Source organism: Equus przewalskii, chromosome 21 (genome assembly GCF_037783145.1).
Source record: "Equus przewalskii isolate Varuska chromosome 21, EquPr2, whole genome shotgun sequence".
In the NCBI taxonomy this organism is placed as follows: Eukaryota; Metazoa; Chordata; class Mammalia; order Perissodactyla; family Equidae; genus Equus; species Equus przewalskii.
In genome coordinates this window covers 46169010-46189084 of record NC_091851.1, presented here as the reverse complement: position 1 = coordinate 46189084, position 20075 = coordinate 46169010, and the positions used below count along the sequence as shown (strand labels likewise).

General features: G+C 39.7%; 1 protein-coding gene across 4 annotated transcripts in view; it reads right to left on the bottom strand.

Annotated features, from left to right (window-relative positions):
• Positions 1–20075, bottom strand: part of CDH26 (cadherin 26) — a 48640-nt gene that overhangs the window by 19759 nt on the left and 8806 nt on the right. For all 4 annotated transcript variants that reach the window (XM_070589645.1, XM_070589647.1, XM_070589646.1 and 1 more), the window contains exons 4-9: positions 18689–18850; positions 9446–9593; positions 7693–7859; positions 7367–7495; positions 5491–5676; positions 3962–4230 (exon numbers count right to left, since the gene is read on the bottom strand). In XM_070589645.1, the coding sequence (XP_070445746.1) occupies positions 3962–4230; positions 5491–5676; positions 7367–7495; positions 7693–7859; positions 9446–9593; positions 18689–18850 (1061 nt within the window). The remainder of the gene's footprint in view (positions 1–3961; positions 4231–5490; positions 5677–7366; positions 7496–7692; positions 7860–9445; positions 9594–18688; positions 18851–20075) is intronic.

Sequence of the window (20075 nt, the reverse complement as noted above, 5' to 3'; positions counted from 1 at the left end):
GTATTAATCTGTTAGGGATATGATTTGAAGATATTTTCTCCCATTCTGTGGGCTGCCTTTGTACTCTGTGGATAGTGTTTTTGATGCATAAAATGTTTTAATTTTCGTGAAATCCAATTTGACTATTTTTTCTTTTGTTCTGTACACTTTTGATGTCAAATCCAAGAAATCCTTGCCAAGTCCTGTGATGTAAAGCTTTTGTCCTATGTTTTCTTCTAAGAGTTTTGTTGTCTTAGGTTTTACATTTAGGTCCTTGATCCATTTGGAGTTAATTTTTGTATGTGGTGCGAGGTGGCTTGTTTCTGTCTTTGGAGTTCGAATGAGTCTTTGTGGACAGCATATAGTTGGATCACACGCTTTTATGCATTCTGCCAAGTTCTGTCCTTTGATTGCAGAGTTCAATCCATGTACATTTAAAGTAATTGCTGATAAGGAGGGACTTCCAGCTGTCATTGTGCTATTGCTTTTCTATATGCCCTTTTTTGTCCCTCATTTCCTACATTACTTCCTTCTTTTGGTTTAGTTAGGTTTTCGCGGTTAAATGTTTACATTATTTTCTATTTCCTTTTGTGTATATTCTATAGCTATTTTCTTTGTGGTTACCATGGGGATTGCATTTCACATCCTAAAGTTATAACACTCTAATATGCATTTATACCAGCCTACTTTCAATAACATACAAAAACTCTGCTCCTTTACAGCTCTGTTCCCACCTCTTTCAGTTGTGGATGTCACAAAATTACATCTTTATAAATTGTGTGCCCAGAAACATAAACTAGTAATTCTTTCAAATGCATTAGTCTCCTAAATCATATAGAAAACAAGATTTGGAGTTACAAACCAAAGTTACAGGAATACTAGCCTTTACACTCATAACTGTTTTTTTCTCTAAATATTTTAGTCTCTGAAATCGTATACAAAACAAACAAAAATACAGTTACAAACCACTCTTACAATAATACTAGTTTTTATAATTGCCCAGGTATTTACCTTCATTGAGATCTTTATTCCTCTATAGAGCTTCAAGTTACTGTCTAGCGTCTTTGCTTTTTACCTTGCAGCATTCCTTTGAGCATTATTTCCAGGGCATGTCTAGTGGTCACAAACTCCCTCAAGTTTTGTTTATCTGAGAATATCTTAATATCTCCCTCACTTTCAAAGGAGGGTTTTGCCAGATAGAGGATTCTTGGTTGACAGTGTTTTTCCTTTTAGCACTTTGAATATATCAGTGTTCTGCCTCCTGGGCTCCAAAGTTTCTGATGACAAAACTGCTGATAATCTTATTGAGGATAGCTTGGCTATGATGATTCACTTCCCTCTCATTGATTTCGAGATTCTCTCTTTGTGCTTGACTTTTGAAAGTTTGATTGCAATGTATCTCAGTGTGTATCTTTGAGTTCATCTTACTTGGAGTTCTTTGAGCTTCTTGGATGTTTATATTCATGTCTTTCATCAAATTTGGGAAGTGTCCAGCCATTATGTCTTCAAATATTCTCTCTGCCCCTGTCTCTCTCTGTTCTCCTTATGAGACTCCCATGATGTGTATTTTGGTCTGCTTGATGGTGTCCCACAGGTCCCTAAGGTTTTGTTCACTTTTCTTCAATCTTTTTTATTTCTGTTCCTCACCCTTGATAGTTTCCATTGTTCTATCTTCAAGTTCACTGATCCTTTCTTCTGCCTACTTAAATCTGCCTTTAAATCCCTCGAGTGAGATTTTCATTTCAGTTATTGCACCTTTAGCTCCAAAATGTCTTTCTGCTTTCTTTTTGGGTTGTCTATCTTATCAATATTTCCATTTTGTTCATACATCAGTTTTCTTGACTTTCTCCACATCTTCCTTTAGTTCTTTAAGCATCTGTAAGGCATTTGTTTTAAGTGTCTTTCAATTGTCTACTAGATCTGCCATTTGTTCTTATTCAGGGACAGTTTCTGTGTATTTATTTTGTCCTTTAAATGGGCCATTCTTTCCTGTTTCTTTATATGTCTTGTGATTTTTTTCTGAATGCTAGACATTTGGATCCAATAATGTAGTAACTCAGGAAATCAGGGTCTCCTCCTCCTCCAACGTTTGCTGTTTTCTCTTATTGTTTTTGTTTATATTTGTCATTTTTTTTTGATTGTTGTAGGTTTTCTCAGTACCAAGGATCAGACTGAGGTGAAAACTTAATGTTTTCTCAGATCTTTTCCTGCCTTTCCCTGGGCATGCATGGTCACTTTCTAATTTTCCCCATATATGCAGTTGTTTTTGAATGTCCTAGTCTGTAATGGTTGGCTCCTGCAAGAGGGGAAATGTGAAAATGAAGAAGAGGGAAAGAAGGCATTGGTCCTTTAAACTCCCTGGAAGTTGTTTCAACTGGAGGGGGAGGGGCTTGCAACAATGGAGGGGAGGTGAAGAACAAGGGCTTCTCGCCTCTTTGCACCTCTGCGACCAGAAGGAGCAATAAGAACACAGATCCAACATATTTGGAGGACAGGGTCCTTTTTGCCCACCCTGGTTCCCACAAGCTGTGCGCAAACTACTTCAGGAATACGCGCACGGCTGCCTGCCACATGGCTGGAGGTGGGGGATGGGTAGCTGCTGGTGTGCTAAGAGCTGAAATTGACTAAAATTAACCTCAATTTGCCTTCTGAGTCTTCCCTGGAAGTCACAAGCCTTCAACAGACTCCAGAGTTCCAAAATAGGTACATCAGAAAGGTTCTGCCAGTGCAGTTGTTCTCTGGGTGGGGAGACAGATTCCTGGTGCTTTCCACTCTGCCATCTCCCTCCGAATTATGGCAACTTTATTTTTAAAAACAAAACACTAAGCAATCCAAGTATTTTGTTTTTAAAAATAGAATTGTCATAGGAGCTGGCCGAGTGGCATACTGGTTAGGTTCACACATTCTGCTTTGGCAGCCTGGAGTTTGCAGGTTCAGATTCCGGGTGCAGACCTGCACACTGCTCATCAGGCCATGCTGTGGCATTGTCCCATATACAAAATATAGGAAGACTAGCAGAGATGTTAGCTCAGTGCCAATCTTCCTCAAGCAAAAAGAGGAAGATTGGCAACAGATATTAGCTCAGGGCCTATCTTCCTCACCAAAAACAAAATAGAGTTGTCATAGTCAATCTTCCTGGGGAATATGGCAACTTTATTTTTAAAAACACTAAGCAACCCAAGTGTTCATTGACAGATGAAAGAATTAACAAAATATGGTATATACTTACAGTGAAATATTATTCAGCTTTAAAAAGGAAGGAAATTCTGACGTTCTATAACATAGATGAAACTTGAGGACATTATGCTTAATTAAATAAGCCAGTCACAAAAAATACAAACACTGATTCCACTTATATGAAATACCTAGAGTAGTCAAACTCATAGAGACAGAAAGGAGAATAGTGATGGCCAGGGGCTGGAGGTGGAGGAGAATAGGGGGTTATTATTTAATGGGTATAGAGTTTCTGTTTTTCAAGATGAAAGAGTTCTGGAGATGGATGGTGGTGAACTTTGCACAACAATTTGAATGTCCTTAATGCCACTGAATTGTACACTTGCAAATGGTTAAAATAATAAACTTTATGTATGTATATTTTACCACAGTTAAAAAAATTTTAAAAAAAACTTCTGTTGTTCAGAAGCCAGAGGGCTGCCAGTTTACAAACTTTGCTAAAGAGGGAGCTAGAAACACACAACAAATTGTTTTAATACAAGAAAAAGACTATAAAAGAGATACCTCCTAAGTGCAGAGGGAAACGAGCAGGTAAATTCCACCTGGAGGGGTCAGAGACTGCTACAGAAGGAAGGCATTGAACCTGGGCCAATGGGCTTCCTCCTGGTGGCTTCTGGTATTTTCATAACTGAGATCTGAGACAAACTCAACCTCTTGAGCACATCAAAGGAGCTACTTTTCCAACAGGAATCCTCTTGAGTATGTGGCTAATTCTGCTTAAACAACCCTTCCCCTTCCCTCTTCTCACCTTATCTGACTGGCAGTTTTGTCTGGATCCAGAGCATTAAAAGTTCCCAACTGAATTCCAGGCTTGGCACCATCGACTTCACTGACGATGAAGCTCCCAGGGTGAAAGGTTGGCGGGTCGTTGGCGTCCATCACCTGCACACTCACGGTGGCACTTGCCGCTGCCTTCCTTGGCTTCAGAATCTTGCCCCCCTCACAGGAGAAGAGCAGCTCTTCATTTTCCACGACAACGACAAGGCTTCGCACTGGGTGGGTTTCATAATCCAAAGGCTGTGAACCCCGGAGAGAGGACCTCATTAGTACCTGCTCTCCTCTGGCCAGCGGAAGCTCAGCAGGGATCACTGCAGACTGAGAGCCTTTGGCTTTTGCACTTCATTTATTATTTACACTGTCTTTGATAATGATCAAAAGACAGTCGTCAGCCCATTTTCAAATCATTTATGGAGTTCTTTTTTTTTCCTCCCCCTCTCCTGGTTGAAAAGAGCCACCATCCATCAGAGGGTAATGAAAAATGCAACAAAAACCATAACCTAATGAAACATTAATGTGACAACCTTGCTGCAAAAAAATCAGGGGCGCTTAGGGAAATACGGATATTGATGATCATAGTTACTCAGGGTACAAAGTGCTCAGTGACTTAAAAGAATCGAAAAGCTCGGAATATTTGGAAAATTCAACCCGAGGTGTGTAGTGTAGCATATTCACGGAGACTTGCTATGGTCACAGCCAATTGGCATCACCAATCGGAGCTTGTTACATGGACAGGTAGAAACTCTTGCCCCACCCCAGACCTGCTAACTCAGGTCGGCCTTTGAACTTGATCCCCAGGTTGACTCACCTGCACTTCACCAGAGTCTCCGGTCATTCTAGAGTCTAGCTGAGAACCATTAATACTAAAGACACTGGAGTCAGACTGCCCCAGTCAGAACCCCTACCCCAGCTGTGTGACTTCATGAAAATGACCATCCTCACCGGGCTTTGGTTTCCTTATCAGTAAAATGAGGTAATGATACTTTCCTGTAGGGGAAACTCTCCATTAGGCATAGCAGGCAAAGTGCCAGGGTCCCACAATACTTTTAGGGGCCTGCACAAATGTTCTAATTTCTTTTAAACTCAGAAGGAAAACAATGAACTCTTAGGGTTAGAGAAAATGTTTTAAATATTTTCATCACATCAGAACAAAAGAAACATTTTAGGGCCTATGTAAATCTATTAAATTTCGTCTAAAACAAAAAAGACCTAAATGTTGAAATACTTAATGTCATGGTAAAAATAATTTTTAATATTGATATTATTTTGGTGGGAGGAGCCACAAAGGCAAAAGGGCCAAGGGCCCAAGGCAGAAGTCATGACGCAGCCCTGCTTTCCTCACAGGGTGCCGAGGGGACTCATGTCACACTGCAGGCAATGTGTTCAGCACGCAGTAAGCATTCACTGACACCAGCTCCTGTTTTGTCATTAGGAATCCTACAGAACGGGACCTCAACATCCATGACCAATTGGCAGGCACGCATTCTGTTATGGCTGTACCTTGATAACATTTAAAATCCCTTCATTGGTCTCAGGGTCAGTCAAAATGTCAAAATGTCCCTCTTCGTTGCCATTCACTATGTGGAATTTTGCTCTCCAAGCTGATGTAAGCGGCGTGTCACCATCTTGGACCAGGAGACGCAACACACCCTGGCTGGGTTGGCCTTCAGAAATCTGAATCTCATACTGAGAGAGGCAATCGTCATTTCCACGTCACGGAGATAAAGAAACACAATTTAAAAAGAAAGCAAAAGAGAGAGAAAATGTCCGCCTTTAGCACAACAGTCTGGATATTTCTCTTGCTACTGAACTTGACCTCAAGGGATTGGAAAGTCTGCCTGATTGCAGAACAGGCATCAGTAACAAACCTCTTGTCCCTTCTTCCTGAGCCCTCGCATCCACAACTGAATGGCTTTAAAAGTAATCTTCACTCCAACCCAATGCACTGATGTTCTAAGAATTTTAAAAATAATAATACACATCCTAGTTTATGCTACCGAAAAAATCTTCTCCTAAAATAGAACTCTTATGGTTATTTAGATTAAGGTGATCATTTTTCTGACACATATAGATCTTTAAAATAGCTTCTTATTCAATACTTTCCGTGACAAGATAATTTCTCTGGATAAGCACATCAAAATAACAGCGTATATTTCTTCCAGCCTACTTTTGAAAGCACGGCCAGAGAAGGACTTTGGAACAAGGCTCAAACATAATAAATAGTATTTTTCAGTTATTCTGTATCGTTTGGTGAGGTGCTTTCATGGAAAACATTTCAGCTTTGGTTTATACAATTAAAAATTTTCTTTTAAATGATGCTTTTAAAAACTAATTGTTTGCAGCATTTACTTATTCAATAAAGACTACTACCTACCAAGTTCCGTATTAGGTGCTGTGAACAAGACAGGCAAAAATCCCATCCCTAGGGAGTTGATGACTGAGTGTGTGTACGTCAAGGGGGTGAGCTGGGAATTTAACTAGGTTGTCAGGAAGGGCCTCATTGAGGGAGATCAGGAGAAAGACAGAAAGGCAATGGATATTTTTCCTTAAAAAATTCATATGGAATACCAAAAAAAAAAAACCAAAAACTGGAGGCAGATCCCAAGCAGCGTTTACTTTCTCTGTTAGCAACCTTGCCTATCTTAAGTGGTGAGGTATTTCCACACCAGCCTTACACAGTGGATTTCAACACTTTCTTCAAGTCTGGGGACCTTGCAGCATGCGAAATCCTATGTGGAACTCTGATACATAAATCAGGGGAGATGAGGAAGGCAAGCCCAGAGCCCACCTGCCCATCTTCCCTGCGTCAGAGCCCTGAAGTTTGTGTGAAAAGCTCAGCTCTAGACTTCTCACCCAGCGGTGATTCTGCCTCCCAGGGGACATTTGGCAATATTTGGGTGTCACAACTGGTGGATACTACTGGCATCTAGTGGGTAGAGGTCAGGGATGGTACTAAACATCCTGTAATACACTGGGCAGCCTCCTCCCCCAAACAAAGGATTTCCATCCCCAAACGTCAACAGTGCAGAAGCTGAGAAACCCTGCTGTGGATGAGCATGAATTCTCTGCAGGGTGCCTAGGCTGCAGGGTCCTCATCTGTCAACTAGACATCAGGGGGTAGTTCCAACAATTAAAAATGAAATAATTCGTGTAAAAGTTCTTAGCACAGTTTCTGGCACAAAGTAGTAAAACACGTGAGCTCACGTGACTGTTCTCAAATGATTCGATACCATTCTTGTCAACTTCTTGATTCTAGTTTAAGTTATTTTGAGAATTACAGGTGTGTGGGGTGACACGGGGATCCCCTCATCGAAACCGCCTCTGGGACATGGGGGCCATTTGTGTCAGGACTTGAATTTGAGCCCAGGTGCCTTACGTTCTCTTGGGCAAATGTGGGCATGCGGTTGTTGCCTTCTTGCACGTTGACATGAACCGTGGCCGTGGATGACAGCTGTGGTTCTCCGTAATCCCTCGCTCCGATCACTAGCGTAAACCGAGGAGCAGTCTATGTGGGGAAAGAAACAGAAGTCAAGCCCTTCAAATACAGAACAGGGAAATATTAATACAGAAATGCTCCATTTTACCAATTTCATTAATAAGTCTAGACACAGAGGGCTTCTCACTGCCAACGTACACCCCAAGTCTGGGGCTCAGAGATGGAGAACACATTTCATTTTTTTGAAATAAGAAAATCCACATAACCTCATAATCTAAGCATCCTGAGAGTCGTATTTCTCCACTATAACGTTCAATCCGGAAGCCACTTTCTTTCAGTACCGGTGTTTGAGAAACAAGGAAATAAAAGACTTGAGAATTTGGAGTATTTTCTTGATCCAAATCAACTGTTGACATCTGAAAAATAGGTTGACCTGGAAAGAATTTTTTCAAGTGTTACTATTGGCCACAGGCAGCCTATCAAACCAGCAGGAGGGTGTTTCTTTGCTAAGTGGCATTGGGGCATACACCAGAATGGATTAAACATTGAAATACATACTAGACAAAATAAAGAGGAATATTTAAATAGTCGTAAGGTCAAGAGGACTCTTCTAATCATGACTGCAAACGCAGCAGACTTAAAGGACAAACTTGAGAGATCAGATAGATTTTTAAAGGTGTGGCAAAAACTATGGACGAAATTCAAAAGGAAAAGACAAACCAGGAAAACATATTTGAAATATAGATGGCAGACACAGATATTCTTAATATAGAATGAGGAGGTTAAAATCAAGGGGAAAAATGACAAACATACAAACAGAAATGGACAAAGAAAGAAAGAAGTAACTGGCAATAGGAATAGAAATGACCAAGAAACCTATAAAAATGTTCAAGCTCTTAATAATCACAGATGAACAATACGCCGGGGACTCTCACATGTTGCTGGCAGATGAATAAATTCTAACACTTAAATTGTGTGTGCAATTGGAACTAGCAATTCTACTTCTCTGAATTTAGGTAAGTAAATAACGCTTGAATGGGGCACATATTTAGCTAAATTATGTTCACTGAAGCGTATTTTACGGTAATGACAAAATGTGGCAACAAAACATAAATGTCCAACAATGGGAGATTAGTTAAATACCTTAAAGCACATCCCTAAAATAAAATATTATGCAATATGATACTGTAAGAGAATACTGTTGCATTACAAAGAGTAAAACTTTTTTTAAAAAAGAAAATTCATAAATATACACTTGTAAAAAAGCATGCCCATATATTTGTAAATATTTTGTATATACACGTACATTTTGTACTCTGATAAAGATGAAAAAAGTTTGTAGATATACAAATATGTATATGTAACTATACATAAAAATCTGTGAGTATATACACATATGTAAAGATAACATACAGTTTGTGTATACACACACATATAAAATGCAAAGAAAAATATTGAAAGCATATTAACTAAAACATTGATGGTACTTATCTTTAATTGGTAATATTAAAGATGCTTTCTATTTCAGTCTTTTTATTTCTTGGAATTTTTCCAAGTTATCCAAATGCTATTTTGCAAAGTGAACAATGCTTTTTTGTTATTAAAATAGATGCTCATTCTAGTAAGAGTGGTTTGGATCTAAAGACTCACAGAATCTGCAGCTCAGGAACTCTAGATGCCGTATTGTTGTCATTTTACAGACGAGAAGTTCACAGAGATGTTCAGGAACTTGCCCCCTAGCTCTGCCTTTTTCCGTCACTGCATTTGGCTTTATTTTAGATTGGTATTTACATGTCAGCTCCTCCAAATGACACAACTTCTACATCGTTTTATTGCCAATACAAAAATGAGGCTTGCAGACCTCAAAGCATTTCGCTCGAAGCCAGGGCCTGCAGCCTTTGGGATGTGAGCAGTGGAATGTCTCCCTGAAGACATCTAGGAGCAAGGGCCCCATCGGCAAGGAAGCAGGAGAACCTCTGGGGTGCAGAGGAGAAAGGAAGCTGTGCAGCCCACACGCACCTGCATCGTGGTCCTCTCTCACATTGACGTCAAATTCCTTCTCAGGGAACTGGGGCGCATGATCATTCACGTCAGTGATCCTAATGTTGAAAGTCAAGGATTTGTCCACAATTTTTCCTGTTGAGCGATTCACCACATCAAAATAAACCTAAGAAGCAGAGAACTGTATTAATGTTGCAGAACCATTTACTTGATGCCACTAATCAGATAACCATTAGTATAATTGTGTGCTTCATGTCTGTCTCCTCCACTAGACCGACAGTTCCTGAGGGCAGGGGTCATATTGCTCTCATTCGCTGTGTGAGCCCAGGGACTGAGCGCAGCGCTGGCATAGACTAAATGCTCAATCAACACTAGAGAACAAATCAATGTGTTGACTTGAATCTCAGTTTCTCCACCTGGGTAAACATAGGCCAGGTATTTGTGAGCATCAGTTTCTACAGCCTATCAGTGTTGTCATGAGAAATAAACACACTAACGAATATCGCTGAATGATTGCAAAGAGCAGAAACTTAAAAGTTTTTGGGAAAGTGAACATTTAAAGTAACTAGCACAGCTGTCAATATAAGGTGGGTTTTTAAATGGTCACTGCTGTTACTTCTGTACTGAGTAAGATCAATTCTTCTCAAACACGCCTGTGAGAAGTCTTTCCTTTCAAAAGATCTCAAATCAATAATTTAAGCTTCTATCTTTAGTTTCTTAAGAAACTAAAAAAAAAAAAAGGAGCAAATTAAACTCAAACAGAAAGAAAATAATAAAGATAAAAGCATATATGAATAAAATTGAAAATAGCAAAACAATAAAGTCAATGAAACCAAGAGCTGGTTTGCCTTTCCACGCATATTTTGGGATCAGCTTGTGATATATATAAAAAATTTTGCTAGACTTTTTATGAGGTTTGCACTGAATTTTTAGATAAATTTTGGAGGAATTGTCATCTTGATGTTTAATCTTTCAATCCATAAACACTTTTCATTCATTTGGGTCTTCTTCGATTGCTTTCATCAGTGTTTTATAGTTTTGAGTAAACAGATCCTGCACATAGATTAGATTTATACTTAAGCACGTTATTTGTTTTGGTGATATTGTAAATGATATTGCTTTTAAAATCTTGCTTTCTGATTATTCATAGGTGGTACATAGAAACACAATTGATTTTTACTTGTAACTATATTTCCTGTGACCTTGCTACAATTTATTTTCAAATGTTAAAAATAGGCAAAGGATTTGAACAGACACTTCTTCAAAGAAGATATACAGATGGCAAATAATTCATGTTTTGTCATTAGGAAAATCCAGATTAAAACCCCTGTGAGATACTCCTACACATCTGCTTGAATGGCTCACATGAAAAAACTGACACAGATGCAGACAATTGGAGAATAGTTTAGGAGTTTCTGATAAAGTTCAACATAGACTTACCATGTGATCCAACAAATCCACTCCTAGGTATTTAACTTAAAGAAATGAAAACTTATGTTCACAGAAAACCTATATGCTCACAGCAGCTTTGTCTGTGATTGCCAAAAACTGGAAAGAACTCATGTGTCCTTCAACTGATGAGTTGATAAACTGCCATACGTCCAGAAAATGGAATACTACTCGGCAAGAAAGAGGAACAAATGATCAACACATGCCACAACATGGATGAATTTCATGTGCACTATGCTAAGTGAAAAACTCCGGAATTAAACAGTGACATTCTGTGTGATTCCATTTATATGACATGCTAAACGAGGTACAAATGAGGGAATGGAGAACAGATAAGTGGTTTCCAGGGGTTGAGGGTTAGAGGAGAGTTTCATTATAAAGGAGAAGCATAAGGAAATATCAGGGGTGACAGAACTGCCCTGTATTTTGATTGTGGCGGTGGGTACACAGTGCTGCACTTGTCAAAACTGGATATCAAAAGGTATAGATTTTACTTTATGTAAATTTAAAAAATTAAATACACACAACATGTGGAAGGAGTAAATGTGGTTAAGGGTTGCAAGGTCATGGCATTGCCCAAGAAATTGTAAAAATACTTTATATTAAATCTGATAAGTGAAGAATGAATGTTGTAATTTCTAGAGTAATCATTAAATGAAGAGTAAAAGAATGTATAAGTAACTAATAGAGGAGGAAAAATTGAATCATAAAACATAATTAATTCAAAAGAATATAAGAAAGGAGAGGAAAAAGAGCCTAGAACAGCTGAACAAAGAGAAAACAAACAATAAGATGACAGATTTAACACAAACATATGTTTTAATATTAAACATAAAATACTGAACATCACAATTAAAAAACAAAATTAGACAAAACACATCTATGTGCTGCTTACAGGAAATACACCTTAAATATAAGAATATGGAAAAGTTGACCATAAAAGGATATTTTACCATCTCTACGTGTATGAGCTTCTTTTGGCTAGTCTTTGAAGATAGAGAGATAGAGAGATTTTCAAAGACAAACCAAAAGAAGCTCGTCTAGTTCTCCAGCTACAAATATCAAAATATCAAACTTTAAGGCAAGAAGTCTTACTAGAGATAAATGGGGACATTTCAAAATTGCAAAAGGCTCAATCTATGAGGAAGATATCATATAGCAATTCTAAATTTGTGTGCACCTGCCAATATAGCCTCAAAATATATAAAGCTAGGATTAACAGAACTAAAATGGGAAGTGGAGATTTTCATACACCTCTTTCAGAAACTGATAGAACAAGCAGATAAACAAAAACAGATAATCAGTAAGAACATCAAGAATTTAAGCAACACAATGAACAGATTTGACGTTAAATAGAACAGTGTACCCAACCCTGCAGTGTAGACATTCTTTTCAAGAGCACATTGACCATTTACCAAATTGATCATATGCTAGGATATAAAGCAAGTCTCAACAAATTTTGAAGTTACAATCACAGAGAGTATTAAGCTGGAAATCATTAAGAAAGAGATAACTTACAACCCCAAATGGGGGCCAGCCCGATGGCGCAGCGGTTACGTGCACACGTTCCGCTTCGGCGGCCCGGGGTTCACCAGTTCAGATCCCAGGTGTGGACGTAGCACCGCTTGGCAAGCCATGCTGTGGTAGGTGTCCCACATATAAAGTAGAGGAAGACGGGCACGGATGTTAGCTCAGGGCCAGTCTTCCTCAGCAAACAGAGGAGGATTGGCAGTAGTTAGCTCAGGGCTAATCTTCCTCAAAAACAAAAAACAAAAAAACCCCAAATGCTTGGAAGTTAAGCAAAACACTTCTAAATAACTTATGGGTCAAAGAAGAAATCACAAGGAAATCAGAAAATATTTTGAACTGAATGGTAATGAAAATACAATATATCAAAATGCATTTTGCTCCCCTCATTCAGTCATCAAATCCAGACATTATAAGCATATTTTGATTCTGTGAAGCCTAAGGAGTAAATGAAAGCTTGTGAGATGATAACTTACAGACACCAGTCATTGTTGTCTTCGGCGATAAGGGGTTTTTGAGATTTGCCCAAGCTATGACTCCTAGGTCTCTAGTCCCTTGTAGAAACCATGTTGCTAAAAATCTTTCATCCTGAATTATATTTCACATACTCAAAATGCTCAGTAATGTAAACAAATGTATGATTCCATTATTTTGTGCATCAGAGGCTTGGCATGAGGAAATAACCAGAAGTCTTTTTAAGTTTGATGGTGTGATGGTGTAAAAGTTTCTGCATTGGTGGCTTGCCGGGAGATTTGTGAGTCTCACAAAACTCACCTCATAGTGAATTTGATTCAAGAACTATTTATAGGTAGAAAAAGCAGAAAGGAAACAAGCCGTGCAATCACCACGGACAAAGGAACAAAAGTGAGGAAGGCTCTGTTAATGGAGGAATCATGGTCACACGAGGTTCTGTTTATGTCCCTCAGTTGTGGGGTCAGAAAGTCACAGGGATCATAGCAGAATGACTTACCAAAAGCAGAAAGATGATGGGCTGCTTTCATTCTACTTCAGTCAAAACGTGACTCTAAGAGATTCAGGAAATGCCTTATCACACATATTTATACGGAAGAGCTATTACGTGTGAAAACAAACAAAGAAAAAGGCTGCTTGAACCACAACAAAAGTCTTGATTCTGTTTTTTGCAAATAGCAATACCACATAGCCCTAGTGACTAGTGATTGCTTGCAGAGAAAGAAGGGCGTTCTCTAGGACTGCTGAAGATGTTGCCAACCTGATGCATCTGGAGAGAGCAAGACTTTCTCACATGATCCCTGCTACAAAGATACTCCCATCATTCTGCTCTGAGTAGATGCTAAAACTGGCGTGCGTGCAATGAAAGCTGAGATGCCAGCGGGAAACCTAGGCTCATTTTTGTCTCCTTGAAAGCGAATTATACCTCCTCATTACCATATTTTTTTGGTTTGAGTGCATATTTTTTGCAAATGATCATTTGAAGCTACAATGGCATACCAAAATATTAGATATAAAAATATATAAGCAAAGGCAACAAGCCTAAGTCCACTTCTGGGCCTATTCAGACAGCATCTTCTTCAAGTGATTCACTTCATTTCCATCTGTGAGGATGTTTCCGTAAGACCACATCAGCACCAATGACCAGCTTTTTAAGACCAAGATTTTAAGAGGATAGACACCATTGTCTTAGTCATTTACCTTTAGAGGAGAAGGAACAGCATGGATGCATATCTCTATACATCTGTCAAAACCCATAGAATGTATAACAGCAAGAGTGAAGCCTACAGTAAACTATGGGCTTACTTAACAAAATGTAGTGTATTGACTTACCGCTTGTAACAAATGTACTACATTAATGCAAGATGTTAATAGGAGAAGCTGTGGGCGAGCATGGGAAAGTGTGGGGGTATACAGGAACTCTGTACTTTCCTAAACCTAAAGCGACTCTAAAAAAAACCTAAACCTAAACCAACTCTAAAAAAAATAATAAATTTAAAAAGTCCCTACTTATAAAATAAAAAGTGAGCAACTGTATATGTATTTTTTAAAGTCTAATCTTACTTGCTACTGAATCTCTCATTGCTTTAGGATAAGTAGTGATTTTATTCGTTGAAGGCTGCAAAGATTGTGAGGAAAGAGTCAGCGGTCAGGCAGAAGGTCAGAGTGACAGAAAAAGGCGAGGGAAAGGGGATGAACGCTGCATCGAGGCGCTCTCAAGGCAGATGACCCTTTACAATGGGAACATTGGTTTCTCAGGGGTCATCTGGTTGCCAGGTACCGGGTCCTGCTCAGGGATGTGAGAAAGCATGGGGTTTATTGCAGGAGAAGAAGCTTCAGTGAGGCCCAGGGAGGACTCACCAGGACTGGGCTGAGCCCTTACATAGATCATCTCCTTTCTTCCTTGCATAAGCCTTAGACAGAGGCACCCATGTCACCCTGCTCTGCACCACTGAGAGGTTACACAGCTGTCCAGCTCTCAGCTTGGAGGCAGAGGAGCCCAGATTCAAGTCCAGTTAGGTGTAGACTTGACTGCGCCATCAGCCAGTTCTTCAGACTTCCATCTATGGCCACACAGAGCTCAGAGCAGGAGTTTTATCAGATGGGCATCTCAGGACCTTGACAGATTCAGGCAGCTTCTCTCTACCGCTTCTCCTCAGGGCCCACAAGGCTTTCTCCTCAACTTTGCTGTCCTACGCCTCCTCGGGCCTCTTTCCCTGCAGACTCGCGGCTCACTCACAGGCATCCACCCTGGTGGTCCTGCTAGACATCTTAAAATGGTGGCCTGGCCCCAAGTCTACTCCAGCTCAGCTCTCCCCTCTCTCCCTACAAGACAAAGGATGCTGCAATGCGACTACTACTGAACTGGTCTGCTTTGGGGACTCCAACATACATTTTTAAATTTTTGTGCAAGCAAGTTGGCTTTCTCACACACCATTTCTACATGCTCCTCCATAATTTATGACTGCACTGGCAACTCTCTGCTCCTTAATCGCCCTGACTTCTGGCTCTGAAACCGTGCCAACTGTAATCCTTCCACTTGAAAACAAGAACCACATGTTTGTTTTATGTTTATTATTTTACATTCCATTTATTATCCTAAAAGCTACATCTGAGACCTTTAGTTCTGTAAGATGCCTGAGAGGCATAAATGTTGTTTATTCTTTGGCAAGATGCTGAGAATTTCCAGGGAGCTCAGAATCACAATGGAGAAGGAAAATGTCATGGATATTTTCTACACTTGGAAAGGGTTTTCAGGCTTTTGTTATAGCCTTGAGACTTAGATCCTTGGATAAACACACCATAGTGCATTGACATTATGGATTGGCATATGGCTATTTGAAATTACATGTGCAAGATCTATACTCTTAGACACAAATGAGCATATGGAAACATCTTAAATGGCAAACACAAAATGCAAAATCACTTATATGCATAGTTTCTAGGCAAAGATAACTGTGTTGGGATAAATATTGACAAATAATTATTATGAGGAATATAAAAGGATGTATTTTCTTGAGTGTATTTGTATCCTATGAAATTGAGCATATTTTGATATAAATGGATAAGATTCCTACACAGAAAAAAGTCAGACTTTTTCCCTCTCCAAGTCTTTCTTAAATCTTCCAGCAATTCTCAGTTGGTATTACCGCTTTCTTATAGGTTTATGGAATTAATAAGTTGGCATCCCCCTACTCCTGCCATCTCTAAAACACAAGTTTTGACATGTTTTGGCTAGTTCTAGTGACTTCCTCACTACCCTCAAGAGTAAAGCAGTGCTATTAGAAATGCCCTTTCTGTCACTACATTAGGTTTACTTAATTTTTAATAACATCCTATCTTTATGCAAAAAACAATAAGCATTCTTCTATAGAAGCAGATGGTTAAGCTTGAATGCTCGGTTTGTGTAGCATTCTTATCACACTCTGCTTATCCCTTTCGGGCTGCTAATCCTCCCATCAGCCTGTTTCACATCTTCCTAACTAGTGTGTTAACCCCTGTGTGTTTGTTTCCTATGGCTTCTGTAACAAAGTATCACCAACTGGGTGGCTTACAACAAAAATTTATCCTCTCACAGTTCTGGAAGCTGGAAGCCAAATCAAGGTGTCGGCAGGGTTGGTTCCTTCTGGAGTCTCTGAGGGAGAGGCTGTTCCAGGCCTCTCTCCTAACTTCTGGTGTTTCTCAGCTTGTAGACATCACTCCAACCTCTGTCTCCAGCTTCACATGGCATTCTCTTCTGTGTCTTTTTCTGCGTCCAGATTTCCCTCCTTTTATAAGGATGTCCATCACTAGATTAGGACCCACGCTAATCCAGTATAACCTCATCTTAACAAGATTATACCTGCAAAGACCTTATATCCAAATTAGGTCTCATTCACAGGTGCCAGGGGTTGGGACTTGAACTCATCTTTTTGGAAGACACAATTCAACCCACAATACCCTGGAAAGCAGAGTATACATTTACTGTGCTCATTCATTCATCCGACATGATTAATTGAGAACCTATCTCGGGTCATGATTATGAATAAAACAGGGTCTCTCCCCTCTGAGAAATTACAATCTGATAGGGGAGATTGATCGACAGAGAATCAAACACAAAAGTATACAACAGGTATACAACAGGTATTGAGGAGAAAGTAAAACCGAGTAAGAAGGCAGAGACCCACCGGCGGAGGGAGCCTGCCCCAGAATTCTCACCCTGTGTCTCCCTTCATGGAAGATAATAGTCAAATGAGGGGAACAACTAGCAAACAATGGCAGAAATCAATGTAAAAGGACAACTGTGATAATGTTTTGGGGGATTGAAACATGGATTTGATCTAGCCAGCGAGGTCCAAGCTCAGGGCCTTGTCTTCCTGTAACAGAACCCATGGGGATGCTGATCATGTCCCCCACCTTTTCCCTTTCATCTCTAAAGGGTCCCTGGGACCTACTGTGATATTCCAAGGTTTTCCATCTCAACTTCAAGTTTCAGAAAACACTCATAGGTATTTGGCTTCAGCATTATCAGCTTCTAGGCATGAAGTCCCATATTAAACATTGTGAATGTCAACGATTAATATATCATTAAAGATGTTAAAAGCAAACAATGACTACAACCAAAAAAGAAAACTCGCAGGCACTAAATGTTTGGTTCCTTCCTGCCCAGGTCCCGTCCATTACGTGTTCTGGGTGCTCCCTACTCACTGTGTGGAAGCCCATGGACCAGCAGCAGCAGCATCGCCTGGGAGCTTGTTAGGAAGGCAGACTCTCAGCCCACGCCCCACCCCAGGACCTTCTGAAACAGAATCTGCATTTTAACAAGATCCCTAGGTGATCTGTTTGCTCATTAAAGATTGAGAACCGCTGACCCAGGGTTCCACTTATGACTCTTTTTTTTATTCTTTCTTTTTAACAGACACTGAAAATTCTGGAGAAAGGGGCAAGGGTTTATGTGGCTAGAGAAGACCCAGAGTGTCATCTTCGCCCGCCTTTCAGAGTTTGGGAAGAATTTCTGCCTGTTTAAAAGTTAGAGATTCAAAGCCTGTCAATGAGTTAAGGGTTTACCCATGTATTTTATGATACATACAAAGATTTTGAAGTCATTGGAGAAAAACTATATAAATTACTTCTTTCAGATGTTAAGCAACATCTTCCCACCCTGAAGGAATTAATGTATAGGCAAGCAGGCCTGAGAACCAAGCCCAGTTTTCAGCAGAAGTCAAAATAGAACAAAGGCTGGCTTCCTAAGAACTCCCTCTCAGATTATGTTGGTAACGAGATATACCACCACATTGTTTGGGCATTTTTCTTTGTAATTTCCTTTCCTGGTTTAGAACCTGAATTTCAACACAGTTGACCATGGTGTTGGGGTGATGAAATCTTAAGGATTACCTGGACACAATAAGAAACTGTCACCAGATATGTAACTCGTCATTCATCAGTTATTAGGCAACCCATTGTGTCTGTTGTAGCGTCATTCCATGGATTCCATCCGTGACTCTTCGAAACTAAACAGGCTGTTTTGTAAGCATTCTGTAGCTCTATCCCCAAATGCTTTCAGATTTCCCGATCATGTTGGGATATTGGTCATTAGAAGGAAGATCTGTCGTGGCTCACATAGATTGCAGAAATAATTACAAAGCCAAAGTCCAGAACTCTAAAAGAAGGTTACAGAATTGACCTCTGTCTCCCATACATACATCTAAAGCTTGCCACAGTGCATAATATATCAATCTCCTAGAACCTGGCACACAGTCAGCTTAAATAATGCTTACCGAATACAATATTCCTGCAAGAATATACCAAGCTCAGAATGTATCAAATTTTAGGTACCATAAAAGATGGTGTTGTCTCTCGATCCACAGTGCGATGAACATATATTTTTCCACTCTCATGTTCTTCTATAGAAAACAAACCAATCTCTGGATATTCATCCACACCAGGTCCACTGATTAAATACATCAATGACGTGTCATCAGGTATAACACTGAACAGCTGGAAGGAGAAAAAATGAGGATGAAAAGAGGATGAGACTAAAGCACTGTACATATCAACCATCAAGGCTAAGATTAAAAGGGATTTGTAAAGACTCATACCCAGCAATTGCGCATCTGAGGATTTATCCTAAAGAAGTAAAGATATGCAATGATGCAGGAACAAGGAACATGGCTGCAGTTTGGTTTGTAACTGTGAAAAACTGGGAACAACAGAAATGTTTCCATCAATATGGAAAGAATCATATAACGGTACCACTCCCTTCACCTAACATGGGACTCCAGCTTTTCAGGATTCACATGGTCTGCCCCAGAAAGACAGGTGTCGTTAAACAAGAAAGGATACTGGCAGAAAAATATGCATGTGTGATCCCATTTAGTTAATACAGATTCATACTAGTAAATCTGCAGAGGAATATCTGAAAGTGATGTGCTAATATTGGTTATCCTTCCAGGGAAAGAGGAATAATAATCAAACAGCTAACATTTAGAAAGAGCTTAGAATGAGCCAACTTATATATGCCTTACCTACGCTAACCTATTTAATCTTTAAAACCATCCCGTAATAACTAGACACTACCATGGACCGCATTGTGCAGAGGAGGGAACAGAAGGGATATCTGACTTACAGAGTAATGATGAGGTGTGTCTGGAATATGAACCCACTGTGCCCCCTGACTCTTGGGAGAATGCACTTTTAACGACTGAGCCTTGAAAACTTTCTGTAGATGTTTTCTTATCGTAGGCACATACTACTTTTATAAACGTTGCAAAAATATGAATTTTTTTCTTTCCTAGGAATCTAGAGCATTAGAGCTGTAGGGGACTTAATCACTCAGCACATCACTCAAAGGCCCACGAGGGTCAGGGAGGCAGTGGAAGTGAATGACATGGGCCAGGTGTACAGACTCTGGCATTCCAGCATCACCACGGGACTTCTTTGCTGCCTCAGTCGATACTCAACCTCAGCTGAGGGAGGCAATAGAGAGTGTCTAGGATTGTGGCATTCTGGCTAACTCAAGCCCCTTCTAATTGTTGCCATGTGGGAATGGAGGCTCCATGTAGTCAGATCTTCCCATTTTCAAGAAGTCCCTAGAAGTGAAGGATTTTTAATACAATCTCCATAATCCTTTCCAATTTTTTTTATCATGGTAAAATACACATAACATGAAATTTACCAACTTAACCAAGTGTGCAGTGCAGTGGTACCAAGTACATTCATATTG